At 34.0% G+C, this 26,595-nt stretch overlaps 1 protein-coding gene across 1 annotated transcript in view; it reads left to right on the forward strand.

Annotated features, from left to right (window-relative positions):
• The window catches only part of gukh (GUK-holder), a 637,347-nt gene extending 617,350 nt beyond the window's left edge, over positions 1-19,997 (forward strand). The window contains exon 5 of the mRNA XM_069844395.1: positions 14,641-19,997. Coding sequence (XP_069700496.1) covers positions 14,641-16,775 — 2,135 coding nt within the window. The 3' untranslated portion in view covers positions 16,776-19,997. The remainder of the gene's footprint in view (positions 1-14,640) is intronic.
• The last annotated feature ends 6,598 nt before the right edge of the window (positions 19,998-26,595 follow it).

The raw sequence follows: 26,595 nt of genomic DNA on the forward strand, positions 1-26,595 counted from the left end.
GAAAGAAGTTAACAGCGCAAAATGACACCTTCTTGAGAGAAACATGCAAAAAATTAGCCTACATGCATACATGCAAGACCAGGTAGTGTTAGGGTTGGCCTTCCTTTTTGTATAGCAATAATCTGTTCTTGTAAACTGAATTTCCTAAATTGTCCAAAATATAATGTGTTTTCACTTCCATTCATTGTTGAATAATTGCACAAATTAACAATTACAAGGAAATTCACAACCTCACAGCATTTTTCGCGCACACTACAGCATCACACGTGTTGGAAGAGACTAGCTACTAACTCGTAACCGGAACCATTTTACTGAAGTGGGAATGGGAAATAATCTGTTAGGAAAGCAACTACCCACGTGGTCTGTGTTGTCACATGTACAAGTTCAGCATCACATGTTTTTTAAGAATGTCAGTTCTTGTAAAGTAATACTACCATTATTGTTTAAAGCTGCCGGTGGCCGATTAATTTTTCTTACATTAAAAATAATGTAGTTTGGAGTATTTTCAATTTCAAATATATTTGTACAAAACTGACAACTTGACTGTTATCCTGTCTAGTAGACAGTGAATGGAAGTGAATTTCAGGGGCCAAAAAGATCTACGATACTAACGTAGAACTACTTCCTCTTTGTTTTATATAAATCCAACTTCAACTTTCAGATATCCTCGAAAGTTTCAAACCATGAATAGTAGCTTACATAAAGTGCAATATTTTGATTTATAATTTAAAAAAAGTTTATGTGGTGTATTTCATAGCTTTGCGTTAAAACTGTTATTATTGTGCCTCCTCCTAGATGTGTTATAGTCTGGTTGAATACAGCATCGTTAGATGGCAGCGGTAACGAGCTTGCTGCACGACCAGTCGGTTTCTATTTCCCGCCCATGCGCTGATTCAGAGGAGGATCTCCTCCCTATCCGTTCATTTACTTGCTTTGAAACTCTGCTTCTTTCTCTGGCCGTTAGAGCGCTGCTGTCTAATGTGTGTTAACTGCAGTAAAGGAGGAATGGATTGACTTTCCTCCACACAAACAATCTCGCATCTTTCTCACAGTTTTCTAGCAGCACATGAGTGCGCGTCGTTTAAAACTCAATCAACCGGGGTTTTCTTATAGTTGTGAACTTAAAAATTATCGAATCTTCCTCGAATTTCAAGGCATATATTTCATTTCGTATTTACTTTCAAAAGAAGAAAAACGTGAGGAGGACGTTCCTCCCTTCCCTCCCCCGAGGAACTGCCACTGATTCATGTGATTAGGTTATGTCTGTTTTTTTAATATTCAATACACTTCAGTAAAGATACAGTTGTAAGTGACAGATCAATTAGGTCATATGTCTCAAACTCATTGTGAGAATGATATCTAATAGATTTAATAACTTTTTTCCATATATTTTGGACTGGAATGTACAACATGTTTCTGACAGTTTCAACATTAATGCTACTTTTAGTATAATTCACTTCGAAATACTTTCTCTCAAGGACGTGAACAGGGGAGTTTAGTACTGCACTGCCCATGTGGGAAGAAATAAACGAGTTAGAAAGTGAAATAGTTAATTAATCCAATGTGATATACAAAGCTGGAGGTAAACACGCCATTTGAAATCACGATATGGTGATTAATAAATAGTTTATTAAAAATCTTATTTATTAAGATACTTTATGAAAAAATGTTTTCCTCCTTCAAACATCCCTCCCTCATTTTAAAAATTCTGTGCACGACCCTACTTTCTGTATGATAAATATCAGCATTTAGAATTATCATTAATAATCCATATTTCTTACGATGTATTAAAGAACGTGATTAGCATGTGATTTTCTGAAACACATCTCTCACATTAAACGAAGAAAGGATTTTTATGTTTTCAAATTCTTTTGATAGGTTATGTTATAAAATGTGTAATTTCTGTAAAATATACGCATCTTTAAACAGTGAACTTATTGAATGGTACAAAGTAACTCGTCCTATTTAATTAATTATCTTTATTAAACACAATTGTGTACAACTTGCTAACTTTTCAGCAAATTTCTTATTTGTTCTGGAGTAGTTGCCATCTGTTCTTTTTATTCTATGAGAACAGAGTACAATATATTATTTTCTTTCAAATTATGAGTTTTCTTCTTTTATAATTTGGAATCCTCTGAAAAGTTCTTACCAATATTACCTTAACAAGCCAATAAAGATTGTGTTTTCATGTCATGTCTTTTTAGCATTGGTTATACATTATCTGAATGTAAAATACCACACAAGTTTCGGGTAAAACTTAAATTTATGTGCATAAATGATCAAAAAGTTTTGGACTGTCTTTGCGGTTTGATATTTTCTACATATAGCACGCTCAAAGGAACTATGGAAAAAGTGTAAAAAGCGTTTTATTTTTACTTTTGTAAAATTAAGGTAGTTCCAACAAGCCATGAATGAAATATGAAGAAGCAGAGTTTTATAATTTGTAATGTAGATGACTTACTTTCGGTTACTTGGAATTGAACAATAATAACATTCCACGAGTCAAGACTGAATGTGGAAAAGGAAACAGTTCTAGTTCAAGAAATAAATGATGTCGCTCCTGTATTTTTTTTTTTTTTTACAAAACCTCTTTCGAAGAATATTATAATGCAAGATTGTTATAAAAAGTTAAATTATAAGTAGTCAATTCTTTTCATTTTGCGACATTCTGTTTCAAATTAGATATCAGTAGTAAATGGTTACTTATTTTGTTTACATGCCAAATATATTTAAAGATATTTAGGCTGAATTCCAAACTAGAATTAGAAAACTATGTATGAAAGCAGTAATCTGCCTAGTTGATTTTGCCTATATTTAATTTCTATGTATAAATTAACCAGAATACAGACAAGTCCATGGTCTTGTAATTTCAAGCAACATTGTCACAAATCACTCTGTCTTTCAGAGAGGATTCATTAATATACCTCTGGACTGCTGAATAATATGGTGCTGAATTTTCTTTTTATAATATGATATTGTATAGATTAAGGGGTAGAAGCTGAAAAAAGTCCACACATACTAAGACGACTTACACAGGTCCATTGTGCTACCTGTAAATTTCACTGTGGATGAGAAATGGTCGATAAATTTTCTCTGGTCCCTTCTGTCAGGAGCATGCCATAAATTTACGAAACATGCCACCCAGCTTTACTTCCTTCCTGGAGAAAGTCATGATAAAGATTTTATCACCTTTTAAAACCCATTGCCCTCGGATGTGAAGGGTGCTAGATCATTAAAGACAACCTCTTTTATAAAATTCGGAAGTTTTTTGTCTTTATTCCAGAGATTATACCAAGCATAAAGACATTATGAAAAGTATAAAATTAGCATTGCTTAAATTAAGTTTAAAATTACAACTAAAAATTATCATTGTTTTAGCTGTAATTTTAATTCAGTTTTCTAATTTTCGCCAAATGATAGTAGAACATAAAAAAATTCAGACTTGATCTATCAAACAATTTTTTCATATGTACATTAATATTTCAAGTAACGGCTGACTGATTTACATCTATCATACTGCTCTTTGTATTTTGCGCAGTACAGTATATTATTTTGCAAGACTTCTATTCTTTTATTTTCTTTGTTTAATTTTATATTTTAAAATTTTCTACAGCTTTAATATTTTCAAGTAAATAATTACATAATTCATTTCGAAATTGTATTATCATTTTAATATCAGGCCTATCTTTTAAATCCTACAGAATTATTTAACGTTTTCTTTGGAGAGGAGAATGGAACACCAATACTTTTAAAATCTACAATTAAACAATATGTGTATAATAATAAAATGTCGTTAATAATAGAGCATAAGTCGTACTCATGCTGTATAAACATAAAAAAAGTGAAAGCATAGTACAGTAGATACTTTATTAATGTGTATAGTCGAAGTGCCTTTATAAAACTGTTAATTACAAGTTTAACAAACTCCAGCTGTGTTCAACATTTACAGACAGAGGATACATACTAATTCTTTGACCTGCATGCCAGATCAAATTTGTTACCAGTACCAGTAGTCCAACTTAAGCACTCAATAGGAAGAAATAGCAGTGAATATTTAAATACTTCTATAGTCATTCACATCAAATATGTTCTTATTATTGTGTTCGTGTTCTCTCTAGCATGTATTTATGTTCCAGGTATGGTACTATGTAATAAAAATTTGCATTTCGATATTCAGGATTCCCTTTTTTTTTATTTAAAAGTATTTGCCTTGCAATAATTTTCCTATAAGATTTTCTAGAGTTAAAACGTTAAAAGTGTTAGTATTTTTAAAAAAGATAATGTACCTTATGACAGATGGGCCCCGTTTCAACACCTGTGTGGTGTCATCTTCAGTGTCCTTCGAATTACTGCTACTCCAGCTGGTCTTGATTTTCGCCATTTGCTTTCGTCAATGGTGGGGTTGAGGGTATGTTGCTCTTATGATGGGGGATGGTTGTTTGTGTGTCGTGTATTATGAGATCGAATAATGTATGTGTATTGAATTGTAATTGTGTACATATTAAGTATATGCTGTGGGTATGTTATTCATTCATTGTTCTGCCCAAGGGCAGGTCTTTCACTGCAAACCCAGCTTTCTCCAATCTTTCCTATTTTCTGTCTTCCTCTTTGTCTCATATGATCCATATATCTTAATGTCGTCTATCATCTGATATCTTCTTCTGCCCCAAATTCTTCTCCCGTTCACCATTCCTTCCAGTGCATCCTTCAGTAGGCAATTTCTTCTCAGCCAGTGACCCAACCAATTCCTTTTCCTCTTCCTAATCAGCTTCAGGATCATTCTTTCTTCACACAGTTTCATTTCTTATTCTGTCTGTCCACTTCGCACGTTCCATTCTTCTCCACATCCACATTTGAAATGCTTTTATTTGTTTCTCTTCACTTCGTCGTAATATCCATGTTTCTGCCCTATACAATGCCACACTCCATGCAAAGCACTTCACTAGTCTCTTCCATAGTTTTCTTTCCAGAGATCCGCAGAAGATGCTTCTTTTTCTATTAAAAGCTTTGTTATTGCTATCCTCCTTTTGACTTCCTGGTAGCAGCTCATGTTACTGCTTATATACACTCCAAGTATTTGAAGCTGTCCACTTGCTCTACTGTCTCATTTAGAATTCGCAAGTTTATCTTCTGTATTTTTCTTCCTATGACTATGCTCTTCGTCTTATTTGCATTCATCCCATACTGCTCACAGCTGTCATTTAGTTTCAATAGCATATCCTTTAATATCATCTCCTCTTCTGCTAACAACGCTATATCATCAGCAAATCTTATACATTTTATTCTTCTTCCTCCTACTGTCACTCCTCCCATTTTCTGAAAACAGTTCTTTACTAAATCCTCCAAGTAGATGTTGAACAAAGTAGTGATAAAAGATGTACCGTAAAGCGGGGTGACTTTGAATGCCGAGGTGACTTTGAACAGTAATTTAGCGCCCTTCTAAATTAAATGCTGTACTCTATTGCGAAAAAACTGAACTAATTTATTGACAACTTAAACAGTTTTTTCGCAATTGGCTACAGCATTTAATTTAGAAAGGAGCTAAATTACTGTTCAAAGTCACCCCACTTTACGGTATGTTACTGTGTGCTTGTATATTTCGTATTGTTCTAATATGTTTAACTGTGGAATTTTTGGTGTGATGTGTAGTATTTCCATATCTGTTTCTATGTTACTGTAGTCGTGATTGTTGTTAGCAATATGTTCTACTGGGGTTTACAAATTAAAATGTAGTAGCTGTCCAGGCATACATTGGACAGACTGGGAGGTTGTTCTAAATAAGATACAATGAACACATTAAAGCATTAAATAACCCTACAACATATGAAATTACGCAGAACATATTGCTAACATCAATAACGACTACAATAACATAGAAACAGATATGGAAATACTACACATTACACCAAAAATTCCACAGTTAAACATATTAGAACAATACGAAATATACAAGTACACAAGAACATACCGTCCACACCTGTGGAGTACTGGTTAGTGCGTCTGACCGTGAAACCAGATAGCCCGGTTCGAATTCCAGTCGGGGCAAGTTACCTGGTTGAGGTATTTTCCGGAGTTTCCTCTCAACCCAAATGCTGGATAACTTTCGGTGCTGGACCCCGGACTCATTTCACCAGCATTATCACCATTTTATTCAGATGCTAAATAACCTGAGATGTTGATACAGCATCGTAAAATAACAAAAAAAAATTACGTACCCACAGCTTATATTTAATACATAATTACAGTTCAATACACATACATTATTCGATCTCATAATACTTGACACACAAACAATCATCCTCCACCATAGGAGCAACACATCCCCATCCTCACCACTGACGAAAGCAAATGGCGAAAATCAAGACCAGCTGGAGTAGCAGTAATTCGAAGGATACTGAAGATGACATCGCACTGGTGTTGAAATGGGGCCAGTCTGTCATAAAGATGCATTCAGTGGCGGCTCCTGCATATTTCTTAAGAGGAGGAAAGAAGTTAACAGCGCGAAATGACACCTTCTTGAATGAAACGTGCTACAAATTAGCCTATATGCATACATGTAAGACCAGGTAGTGTTGGGGTTGGGCTTCCCTTCTGTATAGCAATAATCTGTTCTTGTAAACTGAGTTTCCTAAATTGTCCAAATATATTATGTTTTCACTTCCATTCATTGTTGAATAATTGCGCAAATTAACAATTTTAAGGAAATTCACAACCTCGTAGCATTTTTCGAGCACACTACAGCATCACACGTGTTGGAAGAGACTAGCTACTAACTTGTAACCGGAACCGTTTTACGGAAATGGAAATGAGAATGGGAAATAATCTGAGGAAAGCGAGAACACTGCACCCAACCACGTGGTCTGTGTTGCCACATGTACATTTTACAAGTTCAGTATCACATGCTTTTGAAGAATGTCAATTCTTGTAAAGTCATACTACCATTATTGTTCAAAGCTGCCAGTGGCCGATTAATTTTTTATGTTAAAAATGATGTAGTTTGGAGTACCTACTTTCAGTTTCAAATATATTTGTACAAAACTGACAACTTGGCTGTTGCCCTGTCTAGTAAACAATGAATAGAAGTGAATTTCAGGGGCCAACTACGTAAAACTACTTCCTCTTTGTTTTACATAAACCCGACTTTAACTTTCAAATATCCACGAAAGTTTCAAACCATAAATAGTAGCCTATATAAAGTGCAATGAATAATATTTTTGATTTATAATTTAAAAAAAAAGTTTACATGGTGTCTTTCATAGCGTTGCGTTAAAACTGTTTTTGTTGTGTCTCCTCCTAGATGTGTTATAGTCCGGTTGAATGCAACATCGTTAGGTGGCAGTGGTAGAGAGCTTGCTGCAAGACCAGTCGGTTTCTATTTCCCGCCCGTGCGCTGATTCAGAGGAGGATCTCCTCCCTCTCCGTTCATTTACTTGCTTTAAAACTCTGCTTCTTTCTCTGGCCACTAGTGCACTGTTGTCTATGTGTGTTAACTGCAGTAAAGAAGGAATGGAGTGCCTTTCCTCTACGCAGAAAATCTCGCATCTTTCTCACAGTTTTCTACAGCACATGAGCACGCGTCGTTTAAAACTCGATCAACCGAGTTTTTCTTATAGCTGTGAACTTAAAAATTATCGAATTTTCCTCGAATTTCAAGGCATATATTTCATTTGGTATTTACTTTCAAAAGAAGAAAATGTGAGGAGGACGTTCCTCCCTTCCCTCCCCCGAGGAACCGCCACTGGATGCATTACCTTTTTTTTTTTTTTTAAGTAGTAACACTTTTAACGTTTTAACTCTAGAAAGTTTTATAGTTCTAGTCAAGTGTTAAAGTGAACAATAAAAACAATGAATAATTTTCCATTGTTATTATTTATTCGAAGTGACACAACATGTATGAAATTCTCTGAAATTATTTCTTTTGGATGTAAGTTTCATCATTAGGCACAGCTGAAAAATGAAAAGTACGTAATAAGAATTTTCTTTTGTTACTGATTGACTTACGGTATTTTTATGTGTTTATATAACGAATCCAGTATTTTATGAAGTAGGATATCTAAGTATGAATTTAGTTTAATGAGAAAAATCTAACTTTCTATGTCTATGATTCCTTGTGGAGTAAATTTAAGAATGTGGAACTATTTTTCCTGTACATTTACCTATGAGACTATGTTTAACCTTCGTAAATTAAAAAGAAAATATATATAGAAATATTACTTTGATATGACTTCATATTAAAAGAATGCAAAGTACAGTACAAAAGTTAAACTACTATACTGGTACTTAACAAAATTATTGTCTGATTCTTAGTGTTTTAGTCTGTATTTCAAGAAATGAAATTGTTTATATCTCATGTAAGTAGACCCTTTGGGAATAATATGAAGCAAAGTACTAAGTGTTAATATCATTCTTGTTTTGACATAATTTACTCTGTTATCTTGGTCATGAGTACTAGAAACTATACCTGCATATCTCTACATGAAAATTAAAATTTTGGAACAATATTTGGAATGTAAAGTGATGATAAATTTCACATAATTGCTTTATTTATTTCATCAGGTTTTATTCTACTTTCCTGACTTATAAACTCAAAAAGTTAGGTAAACTATATATATTTTTACAGCAAAAGTATTTATGAAATTATATTTTTTTTTATGTTTCTTTGAGTCCATGTAAACTAGATTTGATATTGTTGTTGGTCAACTGTTCGAAGACAGGTTTGAACCTCATAAGTGGCACTAATAAGAAATCACTCATGAGGCAACTAAGCCAGGAGATAATGGGGTAGGGTGACCAGTTCCTTTCCCCCTAGATTTGATATATGTCATGTAGGGTAAATGTTGAACACCATTGATATACATACAGTTACTGTAACTGTTTTAAGAAGACTTAGTAAGTGCCATAATAAATAATCCCACCTAGTCAATATAGAGTAAATTTTCTTTTACAGTTATCCCATATTTTGCACAGCATGCTTGACTTACACATAATTGCATTTAACCTCATTTTACTTGTGGTGATCTGTAACGTTTAATATGTTTGCAAATGATTAAATTTACTACGAAAGTGCACTTCATTTTAACAAACTGGTAGATTTTTGTAGCCAGTACAAATAAATAATATAGTTATGTTTAATACATTTATGTACATATTTTGTTAATTCTTAACAATATATTGCACTTAATTTGTATGTGTGCATATACAGAAGTGTGAGCGAGTGTTTGTATATATTATGTTTTGCATTTTTTATTATAATTCTGCATGGTTTGCCAAGTATAACTAAAATACAAGACACAAAGTTGTTTTTTTTTAAGGAATGATGCAAACTTTTTGTTTTAAAAATAAATACCAGTGCATTGCCATTATTTCTGTGTGAAATAAAGGAACATTACAAAAGACATCTTCAGTTCTAGTTCATCAATGGAGTTTGCCGATGTCAACGTGGCATTTAATAAGAACAAATCATATCAAATGGACACAATGCTAGCTTTATAAAAGAAGAGAAGAAGATATATGGGAAAAAAATATATAGCCTACATATTACTGTGACTATGATTCACATAGACACAAAACCTATTTCCTTTTCCTGACTTTGCACAAACCTAGCACGATAGAAGCACATAGTTAGAAAGGGTTGCACAGTTTTCACTTTTGCACAGAGCACTTATAGTGGGAAAATACAGTTTTATAGCTCCGAAGGTGACCAAATCAAGACAGCTTCATAAATTTATAGAAATCAGCATATCCTCATAACACAGTTTATGTAAAGTATATCAGATAAAACATAATCAATTTCTGAGCGCTATTCATTCACAACTGAGCAATGATAAGTATAAGATAGGCAGAATGTACTTGGAGCAGGTTATGAGTTCTGAAATTGAAGTTATTTTTACGAGTATGAAATTGAATTGTAGTTACCAGTGTAAAAAGAGTGTTGAAGTTATTAATATGAATTACTTAAAATACTTTGTTTCCAAACATCTCATAGTCGTAAATTGTATGTTTCCTATTTAAGTTAACCAAAGATTTGGATGAATAGTCCATGTAAAAATTTAAACTATTAAAGAAATGCATAGTAATTTTTTGTACACTCTCAGAGCATGAGAATGTTATTGAAATAATGTTCATGTTAATGTATAATTACAACTGGATTTTATTTTCTAAATTTGATACCTACATCTTGCAAACACAGTCTCATTCAGGTGCTTCATGATGTAACTGGACAAATCAGGATTTAATTACGGTAGCCTACATTATTTAGGTACTGTACCCAAATCTTTCTATCACATTTTTAAAATCTTGAAAGACATGTTTAATTATCGGTATCCTGGTAATTTATTTTGCTGTCTGACACAGAAGATATCCTGTTATTTATGAAAAATCAAGTAATCCTAATGTGTTTGCTAACCTAACATAACCTGACTTAACTTAATTCAGTAATATCCATATTAAACCAACTAATGGTAATTTTACATGTCTTTAAATGTTGTGAGTGGAAAATATATGCTATCCTGTACATAACCAAAATTCAAGCTTAAAACTATATTTTGTTATGTAACTTCCTTCAAAGATAATACTTGTAAAATATTCAACAACAGCAACTCAATTGATTGCCGCAGAATAAGAATAGAAACAGCTATTTTCATATTATAGAAAAGTGGGTTCTGCCTAAATATACAATACTTCATTGCATTCTGCATGTACGTATAGAAACAATTTTAAACAATCATTATCTTTTTGTGAAAATATTTCAGATTTGTCCAACAAATTAATGTAGGTAGGCCTTCGTGATATGACACCATAAAACAATTTCGAGCTGTAATATGGACTCACACTAACATTTAGAACGTTCTTTTTTAATACCTGTATTCAGTCAGAGATATCACCAAGTCAAACACAAGACGTTCTCAGTATGAGCAGTAACATCATTTATAGTGTTTCGTGTTTATTCTTAATAAAATGTTTCAGTAATGAAATAGCCTTTCCTATGCCTGGTCACTGTAGTCCTTCAGTATTAAGTCAGTCACCTAATTTTTGCGAACTATTGTTCCAGTATCTTGTATATATTTTTTTCTGGTTATTTTACTTCACTTACTTTAGGGAATCATTTCTTCAGTATTTGTCTGGTCACCTTACTAGGGAAGCACTTTCAGCAAACCTATGACCTTCACTTCAGTCTGCACCTGTCCATCTTGGAGTAGAAAGGTACATGCTTGCTTCAACTATCAGCAATTAGCCAATTAATTGTCAGTCAACCCATTTATAACATTTCTTGTAATGTATGCAATTAGAATTGGGTACTGTTATATAGCACAGTAGGTCTATATTGAACAGTGTAGTTTAGTCGAGTGTTGGTCATTTTAGTCTTGAATATTTTGTACAGTTTTCTTGTCGAATATTTTTCTGTTGTGTGTTTCGAGTATCAGGGAGTACCGGTAACAGTTGAGTTGTTCTAGTGGAATACCGGTAATAGTAATGTTATAGATGGGTTTTCATTCAGTTCGTTTTGTAACAAGTAAAGTTTATGCTTTTACATAGACCATCACTATCTAGATTTTTTAGTTGTTTGTATTTATCATAAAGAAAGAACGATGAAAAATTTTTAGACAAATCATTAACCCAGCATTTGGGGAAAAAAAGTACTATTGCATTCTAATTTGAGATTGGGCCGATAAATTGCTCTAAAAATGAGACTTCTTTCTTTATGACAATACAAATATCATACAATTGATTCTGTTATTAATGTTTGGCAATTTACTTGAAATGGTTCTGAGATTATGGTGTGTTGGTCATGGTTTAAAACATTGTACCGGTAATTAAATTTTATTTTCATTCTTGCATTACTATGAATTTGTTATTAACTTTTAATAGCAGAGGTACAAAATGCATATGAACAAAATATTTACATTATAGTACTGCACTCTAAGAAAAATTCTACCATCTTGTTAGTACAGTATCTGAAAGGAGAAGAGTAGTTGTAATTTGATTAATCGATTAATTATTATAAACAGATTTTAACGTTAAATAACAACACAAGTAATTATAAATTGAAAATAGAGTCACTAGATTATTCTATAATTTACTTCACGAAAGTTATGTCAAGTTTGAGTTTAAATTTATTTCAGCATTACTTGATAATAACTACTTTTCAAAACCTTTGAATCATAATTAAATTACAGTAAACATACAAGGTCAATATACCATGCTGAGTGTACTATCAGGATTTGCATTTGCAAAATACCTTACAGTACACGTTTTGTTTTTACTTCCCATGACCAGCATATCTTTAAGATAAGATATGTACATTTTGTTACAATGACAATACAGTAGTTAAATTATGTAAAAATGTTTTTAGATATAAATTAAATTTCGAAGGAATATGTATACATATTTAGACCTACTGCAAAAGCCATCATCTTTGAGATCATGCATCAGTTGCTGACAAATTTGCAGAGATAAACATCACACTTTTAAGAATAACTGATGACTAAAATTACCGGTATATATATTTTTTAAATTAACTTCAACAGTAATTGAGAGACTTCTAATAATTACTGGTAATTTGAATTTAAGAGTTCATACACTTACATGAGAAGTACTATAAAACAAAATTGTTGTTATAAGACTACATTCCTTTATGTCTTGTATATTCATACATCTTCGTTTCATATGGCTGTGCTTACATTTTAAAACATATTCATATTTTTTTACAATTGCCTACCAAGTTATGTATGGAAATTGCTTTCATGATCTACAGTAGCGTGCAAATTAATCCGAACAACGTAATTACTTATGCAAAAACATTCAAACAGGATAAAAAAAAGGATCTAAGACATACCTCAGTAATCTTTGTGGCCTCCCTTGTTCCTAATAACAGCTCTGAGACGATTTGGCATGGATTCCACTAATTTCCCACAAATATTCTTCATTTCTTCATCGCGAAACCATACACCAATGAGGGCAGAAATCATCTTCTCCTTTGTAGAACAATCCATTTTTTGCATTCTTCTTTTGCAAATTGACCACAAGTTCTCAATGGGGTTGATGTCGGGTAAGTTGCCTGGCCAGGGGAGTACCTGAATATTCTTCTTGTTGAAGAATTCTGTAGTTTTTCGAGACGTATGGCATGGTGCCAGGTCTTGTTGGAACACACCTCTGCCATCCGGAAATGATTTTTGCAGCTGGGTTACGATTCTGGTTTCCAATAAGTGAATATATTTATCAGAATTCATCATTCCCTTGATAGGTATTAATGCTCCAGGCCCTTCATGTGTAAAACAACCCCAAAACATTACTTTAGGAGTTTAGGGGGGTATTTGGGTGCTTGTTGGAGATGAGCTGCTGTTACTTTTTCGGATCCTTTCCATACGTAAGAAACACGGTGGCCGTGGACCTCGAAATGAGACTCATCGGAAAAAAAGTACATTCTTCCAGTCATTCACTGTCCAGTGTTGATGTAATTTTGCCCACATTAAGCGTTTTTTGCACATAACAGGGGTTAGCAGTTGCTTCTTAATAGGCTTACGAGCCCTTCGTCCAGCTTCCAAAAGCCTACGCCGCACTGTTGTGACGTGAATATTCACCTCAGTGGTAGCCATTAACTCGCGGGTTAAGTCGACAGCAGTTAGTCTAGGATTTAATTTACTTTTCCTGACAATTAAACGATCATCTGCAGGTGAAGTCTTCCTTTTCCGGCCACAGTTTCCTTTTTCCTGGGGTGTGATGGATCCAGTCTCCCTGTATCGTTTTATGATCGAATTAACAGTAGCCAAACTGATGTGACATTCTGCAGCAATTTGCCTCTGTGTCATAGAAGAATGCTCTGCTAATGTTATAATTTTAGACCGTTTTCGTGGAGTTGTATCCATTTGTGAAGACGACAGAATGTACACAGGATTGCAGTATTAAGTCTTCAACACAACTGAAATGCTTATAAGTACAAAACGACAGGCAAAATGTCACATATTATAAAAAATATAATAACGACAGACCTTCAACAATGGAATTACATGTACTACAGATGTCAATTAAAGCGGTATGAGCAGCTGTGAGGCCAACAATGACAGAAAATGTAAAAATATGTCGTGTTTGGATTAATTTGCACTCTACTATATTCTGTGGTTATCCTTAACATGCATTATATCAGTTCATTCACTCAAATTTAATACCAGCAATGCGTCAGAAATCCTATGCAAAATCAACATGTGCATATCACTCTTATGATTTAGCAAATACAATATTTCTATTTCATTTTGAACTATTTCAGAGATTCATAAAATCGATAAGGAGATGGCATATTGTATAAGTTGAAGTACTTAAAGAAAAAGTAATTTCTCAATAGATCATGTGCGATCTGTAATCATAAGAATCTGATGTTACATTTCATTTATTTAGTTTGAGAATATATATATATATATATATATATATATATATATATATATATATATATATATATCAAGGTAACAACAAATTAAGGGCATTTACTTTCATGTTCACTTGAACTATTGACAAAAGTGTATTCTTCTAAAAAAAAACATAAAGTCTATTCTATTATATTGTTATTATAGTTGACATTCAAGATATTTTTGTTACCACAATCTTGGATAATTACATGACTCAACTAATGCTTGTATTTTACAGGTCAACTGTCATCAGGCTATAATACTTCACACCCAAGACCACCAAGATATGTCAGCCCACCGCCAGCACAGCAAACGCCTTGGTCTCCAAGAAATCACAATGCCATATCCACACACTCAGCAAAGTCACAAGATTCACAGGCATTTTGGACGTTACCAGCAAGAAGGCCTCAGTACCAGGCGTCTGGTGTTGACACTTCAGTTGGTAGGCAGGACCCATATGCAGGTTACCAACAGAGTGGGCGGTTTAACACAATAGCAACAACTGGAACTGGCAGATATTCAAACCATAACCAATCTTATGCAAATTATAACAGACCACCAGCTACTACAACATATTACGACACACCCCCAGTGTCTGTCGGTGCTTACCAATCTAGTCAAAACAGGAATTCTCTTCCTCAAAGTCTCCAGAGATATGGTTCTTTGAGGGGAACACCGTGTTCACAAACCGGACCCAAATATCCAACTCCTGCCAACATTCCTAATGTACCCAATACTGAAAGAGCGTATGTTCATAATAGTAATGGAAGAAGTTACAATGCAAATTATGGGAGTGGTGTTCCGGTTTGGCAAGATATGCAGAATGGTTTTTGTTCGTCAACACCCACGAAACAGAATAGAGGAGCGTCATTCTCAAAGCAAGGTGATGTCACCACAATGTCATTTGGCACAACATTTTCACCTATTGAAAAATATTCTCGGCAGGATGATAGAACAAGGCCTATGTCGAGGACCGAAGGAGACAGAACAATTTCAGCAAACTGTCAAGCTAAAAGCAGCACTCCAAATCTTGTCTCACCACCGAAAACATCGATGACTTCTGAAGAGATCTTTGCTGCTATTCACAAATCAAAGAAGCGCCTGAACATCAAGACAGACTCCGACAGCTACAGTCGCAGTGGCTCGCCATCATGTTCTTCTTTGACAAGCCTTTCTCCTGGCAGTTCGGAGTCGTCTGTACATGGTGTAGGAAGGAGTGTTACACCCGTCAAGGGAGGTCCAGAAAGTGGATCATTTAACAGTGATAACTCGGCTGGAAGTCGACACAGCTGGTCCCCAAGTTCAGGTGATTACTTTGATTTCTACAGTCGCTTTGAGCGGCGAACTCCTTCACCAGTGACATCTCCTGGATCAAGGCAGAGTTGGGCATGTGATAGGCTAGGTCCTCGGCAGCAGACTTCAAGAAATGATTTCAAAAGATTACTGCTGCAGCAAGGAGCAAAATCAAATCCTAACTCTGGATCAGGAAGTTCTGGTGGAAGGATTTCAGCTGTGGAGCAGTTGAGATTGACGAGGCAACAAAAACTAGGGGCCCTAAATTCAAATGGTTCAGTTGGTAACAGTTACTCACCAAGAAGCCCTGCCTCAAAGCTATTACAATCTCCACGTTCGAATACAATGTGGAGATTTGCTTCACCAAGAACAGATGTTCTCTCCTCCACAATACTAGAAGATTGTGCTGAGGAAGAGAAGGCATCACGTTCACCTCAGGATTCTCCGTCTACTAAACAGGCAAACCAACCTTCATCTGTAACACCAGTTACTTCTGGGAATTCATCAGTTCGAAGGCCGCTTAACTTATCATTTGACAATACTACAAGATTCTCACCTAGCAAAGACATTTTTAAACAAGAGAAAAAGTCTTCTATGGCACAAGAAAGTTCAAAGGAAACATCCCCCAGAACACCTACAAAAATTCTTGTCAGTAATTCAAATTCGAGGAAGTTCCTTACGCCAGACACAAATGCCACAGCACACAACATCGTATCACCAAAAATAAGCAATCTTAAAAATGGCGGATTGTTGCCCCCTGAATTACTGTCACCATCCAATGTAAAAGAGAATGTAAACACCAATTTACAACAAGCTGGTATAGCAATGGCCAATTCGGGTGATAAGGTCACGTCAAGTGGTGCAACAGCCAATAATGTGACAAGCCTTAAGAAAAATGAACCTATTGCTCAGTCCTTAAACAGGTTGATTCTTCATTCTCCTTCACCTCGAATAAACATGCTTCTTGCCAAACAAAGACCTCACCAATATTCAAATCATGGAACCACTGCAAGATCTATTCTTGGTGCTCTGACATCTTCCAAGTCTCCACCTAAAACAACCCTTGAAACAGCGTTGTAAATTATCCTAAATCCATTTAAATTTTACCTTAATTTATTTATACTTGTTTTCTGATATAAATTATATATGATGAGGTCCTCAAATTTTACCTCTAATTTGGGAAAATATTTCGAACAGAGACTTAGTGTTTGAACAATAAAGCAGCTTTGTGACTCATATAAATAGTTCTAGGTTTACTTATTTTAATGTATCGATATTCTATTCTTAAATTAAATATTTAATTCAACAGCACATACTTCGTTATGATAATTAATAATAGGTTACGTATAACTATTTTTCAATATTTACTTTTTACAAGAAAGAAACATGTCAAGCAGTTCAATTTGCTATAGAAAACCTCAAAAATGACACACGATGTTTCAAAATTAAAAGCATAGGAAAAAAGAAGTCCTGTAAACCAGTGTCATGAGAACGTTAGTTGGTAAAATCGCGAGTAATTGTCTAAAAGAAGATTGTAGAAATTGCTTAGTTTGGTTTTATGCCGTGTGACCATTTTAGTAGTATGAAGTCATTTAAAGACTGAGAGTGCAATCTCTCATATGTACTTTTATGGTTTCTAGAATAATAAGTAAAGTTATTTTTATACTCTGTTGCTATTTTTTAGGTCTGAACTAACTTTCTTTAGAGAAAAGGAATGCAAGCTTATCTCCTGTTAAGTTGAAATGTAACAGTTACTATAGTGATGTCACGTGGGTAAACCTTGAGTGATTACATTGGAATACAAGGATTACAACAACTGGCAAACTGAAATGTGGTAAAACTCCCATACAAATCTGACCACTATTTTGTCACAGTTTCATTTTCCAGTTATCATCTCTACACTTTTATTTCCAGAAGTTCCCACGTCTCTATTTGAATATGGAATATCATTGTTACATAAATACTGAAACTGTGATTACGCAATTTTATACATACTGGTAGTAAAAAAAAAGTCAGTAGACTATAATGCATTATCTATACTAATAATAAATCTGTAAGCGAAATTTTTCTGGTAATTTTCGCTTTTCCAAAAATAATTGGTGTTGACATGTATAATTAATCATCCTGAAACCGAAAATCGCTTTTTTGAAATTTTTGTTTGTATGTCTGTCTGTCTGTCTGGATGTTTGTTACCTTTTCACGCGATAATGGCTGAACGGATTTCAATGAAAATTGGAATATAAATTAAGTTCGTTGTAACTTAGATTTTAGGCTATATAGCATTCAAAATACTTTATTTAAAAGGGGGTTATAAGGGGGCCTGAATTAAATAAACCGAAATATCTCGCTTATTATTGATTTTTGTGAAAAATGTTACATAACAAAAGTTTCTTTAAAAATGATTTCCGATAAGTTTTATTCCAGATAAAAGTTTGATAGGACTGATATTTAAGGATATACAAGAGTTTTAAAATAACAATATAATACATTTCCACCGCTCCCTCAGATTATAGTGTCGTTTCGTAACTGCTACGTGCAAAATATTAAATTTTTTAGCAGGAAGAAAAACAAATTTATTCATTCTATGGCAGTAGTGTATAGGAGATCGTGAATACTTACATTTTTACACAATCAACTCTATTAATTTGGAGTGATTTATTAAAGGATGCATTCAAGACTAATTTAGAAAAATGTTAAACGAATTATATTTGCACCAAATGAGTGGTCTCTGGACCAAAAGATAGCGTTTTAATTATTTAAATACAATTTAAATTAAGTAGCATATTAAACGATTTATTCTTCTATCAAACACGAATGTTCCCTGGATTAAAATGTTCTATTTTAATTATGTAATTACTTTATATTTATTTCTAATAAGTGCAGCGGAGCGCACGGGTACAGCTAGTACATAATATAAAAGAATATAGGCATAGGTACTGTAATTTATGTGGTTCATATCGTTGCTCTTTTATTTTAATTGAAAATACCGTATTGATATCAGATAATTTGTTTATAATTTGAAGAACTGTTAAAAAAGTGAAAATAAAAGAAAGAAAAGTTAAGATTATGAACCTGTAGTGCGTGCACAACTTATTATGCTTCGTTAAAACTTTTATTCACATTAATATTATCTTTCTTAAGCATTAGGCTGGCCTACATCTGAAAATATACAGTTGTACAATTCGTTTTCTTGAGTGAATGTGACACAAAAGACAGAACTATTGTCACAAATGTCTCACTTTTCTTTGGGAAGAGGGAACTAAAGTTAGGTTATGAAATTCGAAGTTTTGACAAGGAAACAAAGTTTATTAATTAAGTCCTTAAGGAATAATATTCTCAGACCTCACTTTTTTATATCAAGACAGGGATTCCAATAAATGCATACACTCATCGAATTAATATAAATGTTCCTAATCAGAAGATAAAATAACTTTCATACAATACACCTATATGCACCTCATTTTGGACATGCTTTTCAATAGAAAAAAATTCACTTTGTCTACCTTTCACTGCTTTCATTCCTCCTCCCATCTTAGGAGGACGTGGTACAATGATAATTAAAGAAAGTTACTACTCTTATTAATTAAAGAAAATAAATTCGGAGATAAAAGAAAATGTTGTTATAAACCCTATTCCTAACGAATTTCTACTTGATTACTTTAAAAATATATGGTTTCAAAAAAACATCTCTTTTACATTACAGACTTCCAACAACAACACAACAGATATTATTACTTATGATGAACTCATTGAAGTATATAAATGTTTAAAAAACGGGAAAGCCCCAGGCGAAGATAATTTAAATTTCGAGCTTTTTAAATACGCTGGAGAAGAATTTACCTATAGATTTTTATATTTCTTAAACAATATATGGGCAGGATCGAAACCCCCAGAAAGTTGGCAAAAAGCCATTGTAGTACCCATTTATAAGAAAGGAAACAAAAAATTATGTGAAAATTACAGGGGTATAAGTCTTCTCAATTCGGGATATAAGATCTATACAGCCATAATCAAAAATAAACTATCACATCTTTACGAAGACAAAATCACTGAAGAACAGACTGGATTCCGAAAAGGAAGATCATGTTGTGACAGCTATTTCACCATGAAGATTTTAATTGAAAAGCACAGAGAATTTAATATTCCAACCCACTTGGCTTTTATTGATTTCATAAAAGCATTTGATAGCGTTGATAGAAATAAACTTTTAGAGATTTTACGCTATGATAATGTGCCAAACCAAATCATTCTCTCCATTTATAATTTATATCAACAAAATGAAATTGCCATAAGAACTGAACGCGGAACTACTACTGGACTTCCATAAACCAAGGTGTTAGACAAGGGTGCAGTCTTTCCCCTCTGTTGTTTATTATATATATGAACCATATTTTATACATTTGGAGGCAAAGTCATCACGCTGGAATTCAAATTAATCGAAACATAGTTCTCGATACACTAATGTTTGCCGACGATCAGGTTATTATCGCTAAAACAGAGGATGCTTTACAAAGAGCCATTTATAATTTGCAACTAACCGCCTCAGATTTCAATATGGAAATCTCAAAAGAGAAAACAAAAGTCATGGCATTTTCGGGAGAGAATCCAATTCCAAGTAAGATCATGATAAATAATACTTTAATTGAACGTGTTAATTCCTTTAACTATTTAGGTTACAACCTCTCTTACATCACTGATGAAGATATGTCGAACAAAATATCTAAATTTATAAAAATCATTGGCGTAATTAACACCGTCTTCAAATCATCCCATGTTCAGAAACATACAAGGTTAAAGGTATATAAAACACTAGCTCGACCAGTCCTCACCTACGGTAGCGAGGCATGGACAATCAGAAAAGCTGATGAGCAAAGGCTGACGACAGCTGAAATGAGGTTCATGCGACGAACAGCGGGATGCTCTTTGCTGGAACACCGTAAAAATGTGGACATATTGCAGGAACTAAAAATGGATCCTATAGTTAATTTTGTTCAACAATATCGACTTCAGTGGAAAAAACATGTCGAAAGGATGGATTGCACTAGATGGCCTAAACAGATTCTTACTTATGTACCAAGAGGAAAGAGGAAATTTGGAAGACCACGAAAGCGCTGGCATGAGACCGTAACAGATCCTGTAGGGTCTAATACGTGACGGATATAATGATGATGATTACTGTAATTACTTTTGCAAATTGTAGATCATTTTAATGTTAATGATAACCGTCTTGGTAATTCAGTTGGTAAAGCACTAGAATAAGGGGACTGTGGACACAGATTCGAATTCCAATGATGGCGGAGTCATATTTGTTGTGGACAGAGCCATGGTTCCTGAGTGTTTTTTTTTGGGGGGGGGGTTCACCCACTTCTCTCTGCATTCCACTGTCACTGTCCAGTTCAAGTTTCATTATCATCAGTGGCGTAGCGTCAATGTAAACTAAAAAGCTCAGCTTCCCCAGTTAATAATAATTTCATAATAAACCTGCAGTTTATGGACAAAATTATTTATTAATTTTAATAGAATTTATATTTACGCATTAAATATTGTGATGCGGCAGCTCAGGATGATTTGTGATGCAGCAGTAAACAAGAAGCCTGCACACACCAGCTTCCAAGCAGACTGGTTTCTTACACTCGTTCTTCTGTGTAACCCACCCTGCAGATTTTAATCCCTTTCTAACTAAACTACCCTACTCGCAAGGCTCACAAGACGCTAGCTTTGACATTGAAAATAAGTAGTTTCCAAGTTATCCCTTTTCGTCAGTTGTGTTCAGTTGAAGTGTTAGTGTGCATTGTGGCTGATATAATAAATAATGAGTGAAATAACAGTTCCTGACACCAATTTACTTGAATATTTTAGGACAGTTCTATTATCAAGACTGACTTACGAACAAAAGTGTGATCTAAAAAACAAATGACCGACACCCTTGCTGTCAATGAAGGACACAACCAAAAGATAGACGCATACTTACGTAATGATACTAATACTATATCTATTGATCGTTAATATTGTGATTTCTCTAAGTATGACAGGGAGTGAGCTAATGTTATACGTATACTTGTCTATTTGTTAGAGATATGTGTAAACTGTGAAATCATATTTTACTACATACCATTTGAGGTCATGCCTGATTGTTGTTACGAGGTTCCAACCAATCTTCGATTGCTGACTTGACATTGACTACTGTTTATTTTAAGACTATATTTTGTAATACGTTTTCTCATATTGCATGAAAGACAACTTGAGTTAGCTTCCCCTGCTCAAAATTTCATGCTACGCCACTGATTATCATAATTTCAATATAATTCACCCAAAACAGTGCAGCATGTAATATTATAGTATTGTGACTGGCGTACACTGTGCAGAGATCATTAGTCTGAGGAGGTGTAGTAAGTGTAGTATACTTTCAGTGTGGGTGAAAGGGCACTATAATAGGACTCCAACGGAATCTTAAGATGTGCAGGCTGAATTGATGCAGGCTGAATTGATAGATGACACCACACAGTTGAATCATAATATCTACAAAACATGACATTCGGACTTAAAAATTATTCCCAGTATAGAAGCAGTAAGGCACAATAAGCTCACTAGAAGCTGCAGTGTTAGCCTTCGAGTCCCTCCTTTATATATAAAAAAACTGTTAATGACAAGCAAGCACTTTAGTTTTTGTTAAAGGTTTGTACTATTGTCGAGTGTTTTTAAATATGAGTATCTGCAATTTTAAGACTACTTAACTTTTGAACTCTTCTTCATGAGGGTATCGGTGATTAAGTATTTATTATTGATGGCAACACTTATAGTTATTGTTTCATAGAAATGTTAAAACGTTATTTAATGGAAATCCTGCTTTCTGTGTACTTCAGGATATTGTGTTGAGATTAAGGTACGGATTTTTTTGCTTGCTACGTCCTAGACATATGTTATTCAGATATCTCTATCTTTCATGTAAACAGGATCCCCTATTAAAATTCTATCGATCAATCAATCAATCAAAGGACATTATGGAGCATGTCGATTTCACAAAATGCTTTCACTCTGTTCTGTCTTTTGCTAGTTCTTCTCAGTTGGTAATTCCTATTTCCAAGCATTCCTTCTGCATTTCATCTTTCCACCTACTTCGAGGTCTTCCCAGTGGCCTTGTGTTGTTAAAGGTGTTCATATATATATATATATATATATATATATATATATATGTGTGTGTGTGTGTGTGTGTTTTGCGCTGCTGGAGTCATCCATACATATAACATGTCCTGCCCAATTTAATCTTCTGGTTCATATTACATCTAAAATTGACAGTTGATTATAAAGTTTGTGAATATCATTATTATGTCGAATTTTCCATATGTTTTCAAGTGGGTCAAAAATTGGACCAAAATTAAAATTCTATAGGACCTAAAATGTCTAAATGAATCATAAATTCCTATAAATACCTAAAAATCTATGTTTGTGCCTGAAAAGCGCCTTTTTAGTATTTGAGTATATTTAAAATAAAAATACCGGTACTAAAAAATGCTATTCAAAGTGGGGGGAATTACAAACACTAGTCTGACAAGTTCGTCTCTATTGGTCTTAAAGTGGGAGAGAAGAAGATTTTACTGATTAAATTGCAAACTTATTTACAATGTTAATATTTAGTACATACTTTGACTAATTTCGAAGTCTTGTGCTTCATTGTCCAAAGCCTAGTTTGCAATTTAATCAGTGCTATATAAGTATTAAAGTATATAGAAAAATTAAGAACCATTATTCTGACGAAAGAAGATTTTAACTAATTTCCTGGAACTGAAGTTCGTTTGGAAAAGTCCATTTAGCATAAAAGGGGTGGAAGGTTGTTCATGTTAGGCGAGAGTTTACAAATTACTTTTCGAGTCAATGCACCCCTATTATACGAAATGTGTGTGTATCTAATGCTCTGGATTTAACAATGAAGTCATCATCCTTCTTGCTTCCCAATATTTTGATGGAAGGTCCACAAATGTCCTAAGATTTTCACAATTAGCCAGGTGCTCCATCTCCATGTCCTCTTCTCTGGGAATTCCATTGTAGTATCTTCACGTTTTCATATTATACGAAATGAAACTGACCAATCAACAATAAGTCTCTTTCACTGATATAATTTGAATCTTCAGTTCAGTAGTAGACCTACTCATTGTCAGCACCAGTTTTTTTTTTTGTACTTAAATTACATCTAAAATGGAATATTTACTAAAGTTAAAAGTCCTAAATCTCTCTGTTTTTTTAGCATCTAGAAATCCATTCCCTAGTTATGTTATAGGTGTAAAATTATTGAACTCTGTAGGTAATGAGAACTTTATTCCTTAAAATAAATACATACTTGTACTAGATATATAAATAGGCCTACCTAACTAAATAAGTATGAAACTTTAGGCTTTGACAGTGATTATGTTGAGGTGCAGACTATTCCATGGTGTGATAAAATAAAAAAACTCATAAGGAAAAGAGTAACACTAAAATAAATTTTCCCTGCGAAATCTGAAGGAAGGAAATTACGATTAATGCTTCATCTAATTCTAATGCCTCTAAATGAACTGTGCTTCATGTATCTAATATTTGAAACTTCTAACAACAAAGAATCAGTAGGGCAGGAAATCTTATTACCACTGAATTTCAGACGAACTCTGTTTTATTCAATGAAATATTGCCCAGTTATTTTTTGTATAAGTCCTTATATAGGACTGGCAGAGGGGCAGAGAAGGCCTGACGGCCTTGTCTCTACCAGGTTAAATAAATAAATACTAATACTACTAATATATATTTTTGGACAAATTAACAATGCTGAACATGCCAATGTTACTTTCATGTAGGCTTACATTTTGTGTTCACTGGTGTTTTACTCGTGTTCTGTTGGTTCAGAAATGTACAAATGAAGTTCAGCTAAGCTATTATTTGTTGTGAAATATTTTTTAAAGGTAGGGATGAGCTGCAGTTTCGCTTGATACCTATAAGTGAATTTTCAATGTAACTAGTTACAAGTCATTAAAAATACTTACCGGTATTTAGATAGTAGGAAAGCCTCGAATCTGAAAGGTTGCTATAGGTTAATGTAGAGTGTGTTTGGGGGATTACTTATAGCAAATGTTGAAAATTCTTTATTTATTCGGCTGGAAATTCACTTAATGGCGAGTTTTTAACGTCAAATTAAGCAAGAGTTTTGATTCTCTGTCACAAGATGCGCAGGATGTTTATTGTTGGCAGCTGTTTTCGACATTTTGTTTTAGTCACTGAAAATGCAGTAGGCCTACACATTAAATCAACGGCTCTTACTTGTGAAGCAATACTGGATTAAGAATTCAATTACAACTACTCAAAAGGCATACCCTCCCAAAGAAACACAATACGGGGACTGATAAATTGGAAACAACTGGATCTCTGGTGAGTGAAAAAGGCAAACATCGTTCATCTAGGCTGCCCACAGTTATTGTGGAGTCTGGCACAACTGGAGTGGTCACACCAGCGAATAGGGATTATAAAGAATGGACACTTCCCGTCTGTACCTTTGATGTAGCCGGACTGATTTCAATGACCTTCAAGCCAGCTAAAGCGTGAGATTCTGCTTCCTCCCTAGAGTTGGAGCTGACATCACACCAGCTAGCAGTCGACACAGCGGAAATATAACACATATAATTAATACATATAGGTACATTATGTGCTCAAATAAAATAAATTGGATCCATAAAATAATAAATCCGTCATTAACTGTAATGTCTAGACTCTAGAGTTCCTTTATAATGACAGTTGAGACGTTGACCCCACCAACAATTAAAATATGTAATGATGTGATAGCATTGAAAATGGAAAAACAAAACTCTTACGAGAAGTAAAACCATATACCTATATTATATTATATACAAATATTAAACGAATTCGATACTTAATTTTATAATATATTATATTATTTTATAATATAATTTATTATATCTGAAATATAAAATATCAGTGGCGTATACTGGTTTAAGGGTCTGGGCTACCGCTGACCCTATTATTACGCAAAATATATTTTAAAATCCCTATAATAAAATTCCTTACCTATTTATATGCGAATTCCAGACGTCTTGATTGGGACGAAAATACTTTGATGACTTCGTCATTGAAATTACAGTTGGGCCGGTAGCCCGCAAAATACGCCCCTGTAAAATATTATTATTACAACTAGTTTGTCACTGAGAAATAAGGAAAAGCCGTTAACTTGAATTTATTTAAAGCAAAGCGTTACTGGGTTATGCAGTAAGATAGGCTATGTTTGGATCCTGTGTCTTAACTCTATTCTCATTTATTATCTTAGCGTATGCTCGATTACACTAACCTCTAGTGCTTGAAAGTGGAACTATACGCTGGCGCACAGAGAAACAAAACACAGGAAATTTCGCTCAGTGTCCATTCTTTATAATCCCTATTCGCTGGTCACACCATAAGTCATTAAGATGTGGCCAGTAACATGGAATGACGTCACAGTCTACTATATACAGTCACGAAGCTTGAGTTTTGAGGGTGCTAGAAACAATAGACTGTGCCGGCAATATTTTGCATTGGCTGTAATGAGGCGATATTAGCGATCCTAGTGGTGAGCAACTATCTAATGTTTGCATATTTACTACGTATTGAGCTTCGCGACTGTATATACTAGACTGTGATGACGTGTTGAGTTATGTCTTATGCAGGATGGAGGACATTTTCAACATTTGCTATAGAGGTTAGTAATCTCCCAAAGATACTCTACATATGAGGTACACATATAACAAATTGTGGCTAGCATCATTCGTTTTGAAATAAAGAAAGAAAGAAATGTGTTAGTGCTATATGAATCACTCTGTAGATATCACTATTGATATTGAGAAATGGACCAATATGCTACGAATATTTAAATGTACTGAGCAAAGAG

The sequence above is a fragment of the Periplaneta americana genome, chromosome 13 (genome assembly GCF_040183065.1).
Source record: "Periplaneta americana isolate PAMFEO1 chromosome 13, P.americana_PAMFEO1_priV1, whole genome shotgun sequence".
Classification (NCBI taxonomy): domain Eukaryota; kingdom Metazoa; phylum Arthropoda; class Insecta; order Blattodea; family Blattidae; genus Periplaneta; species Periplaneta americana.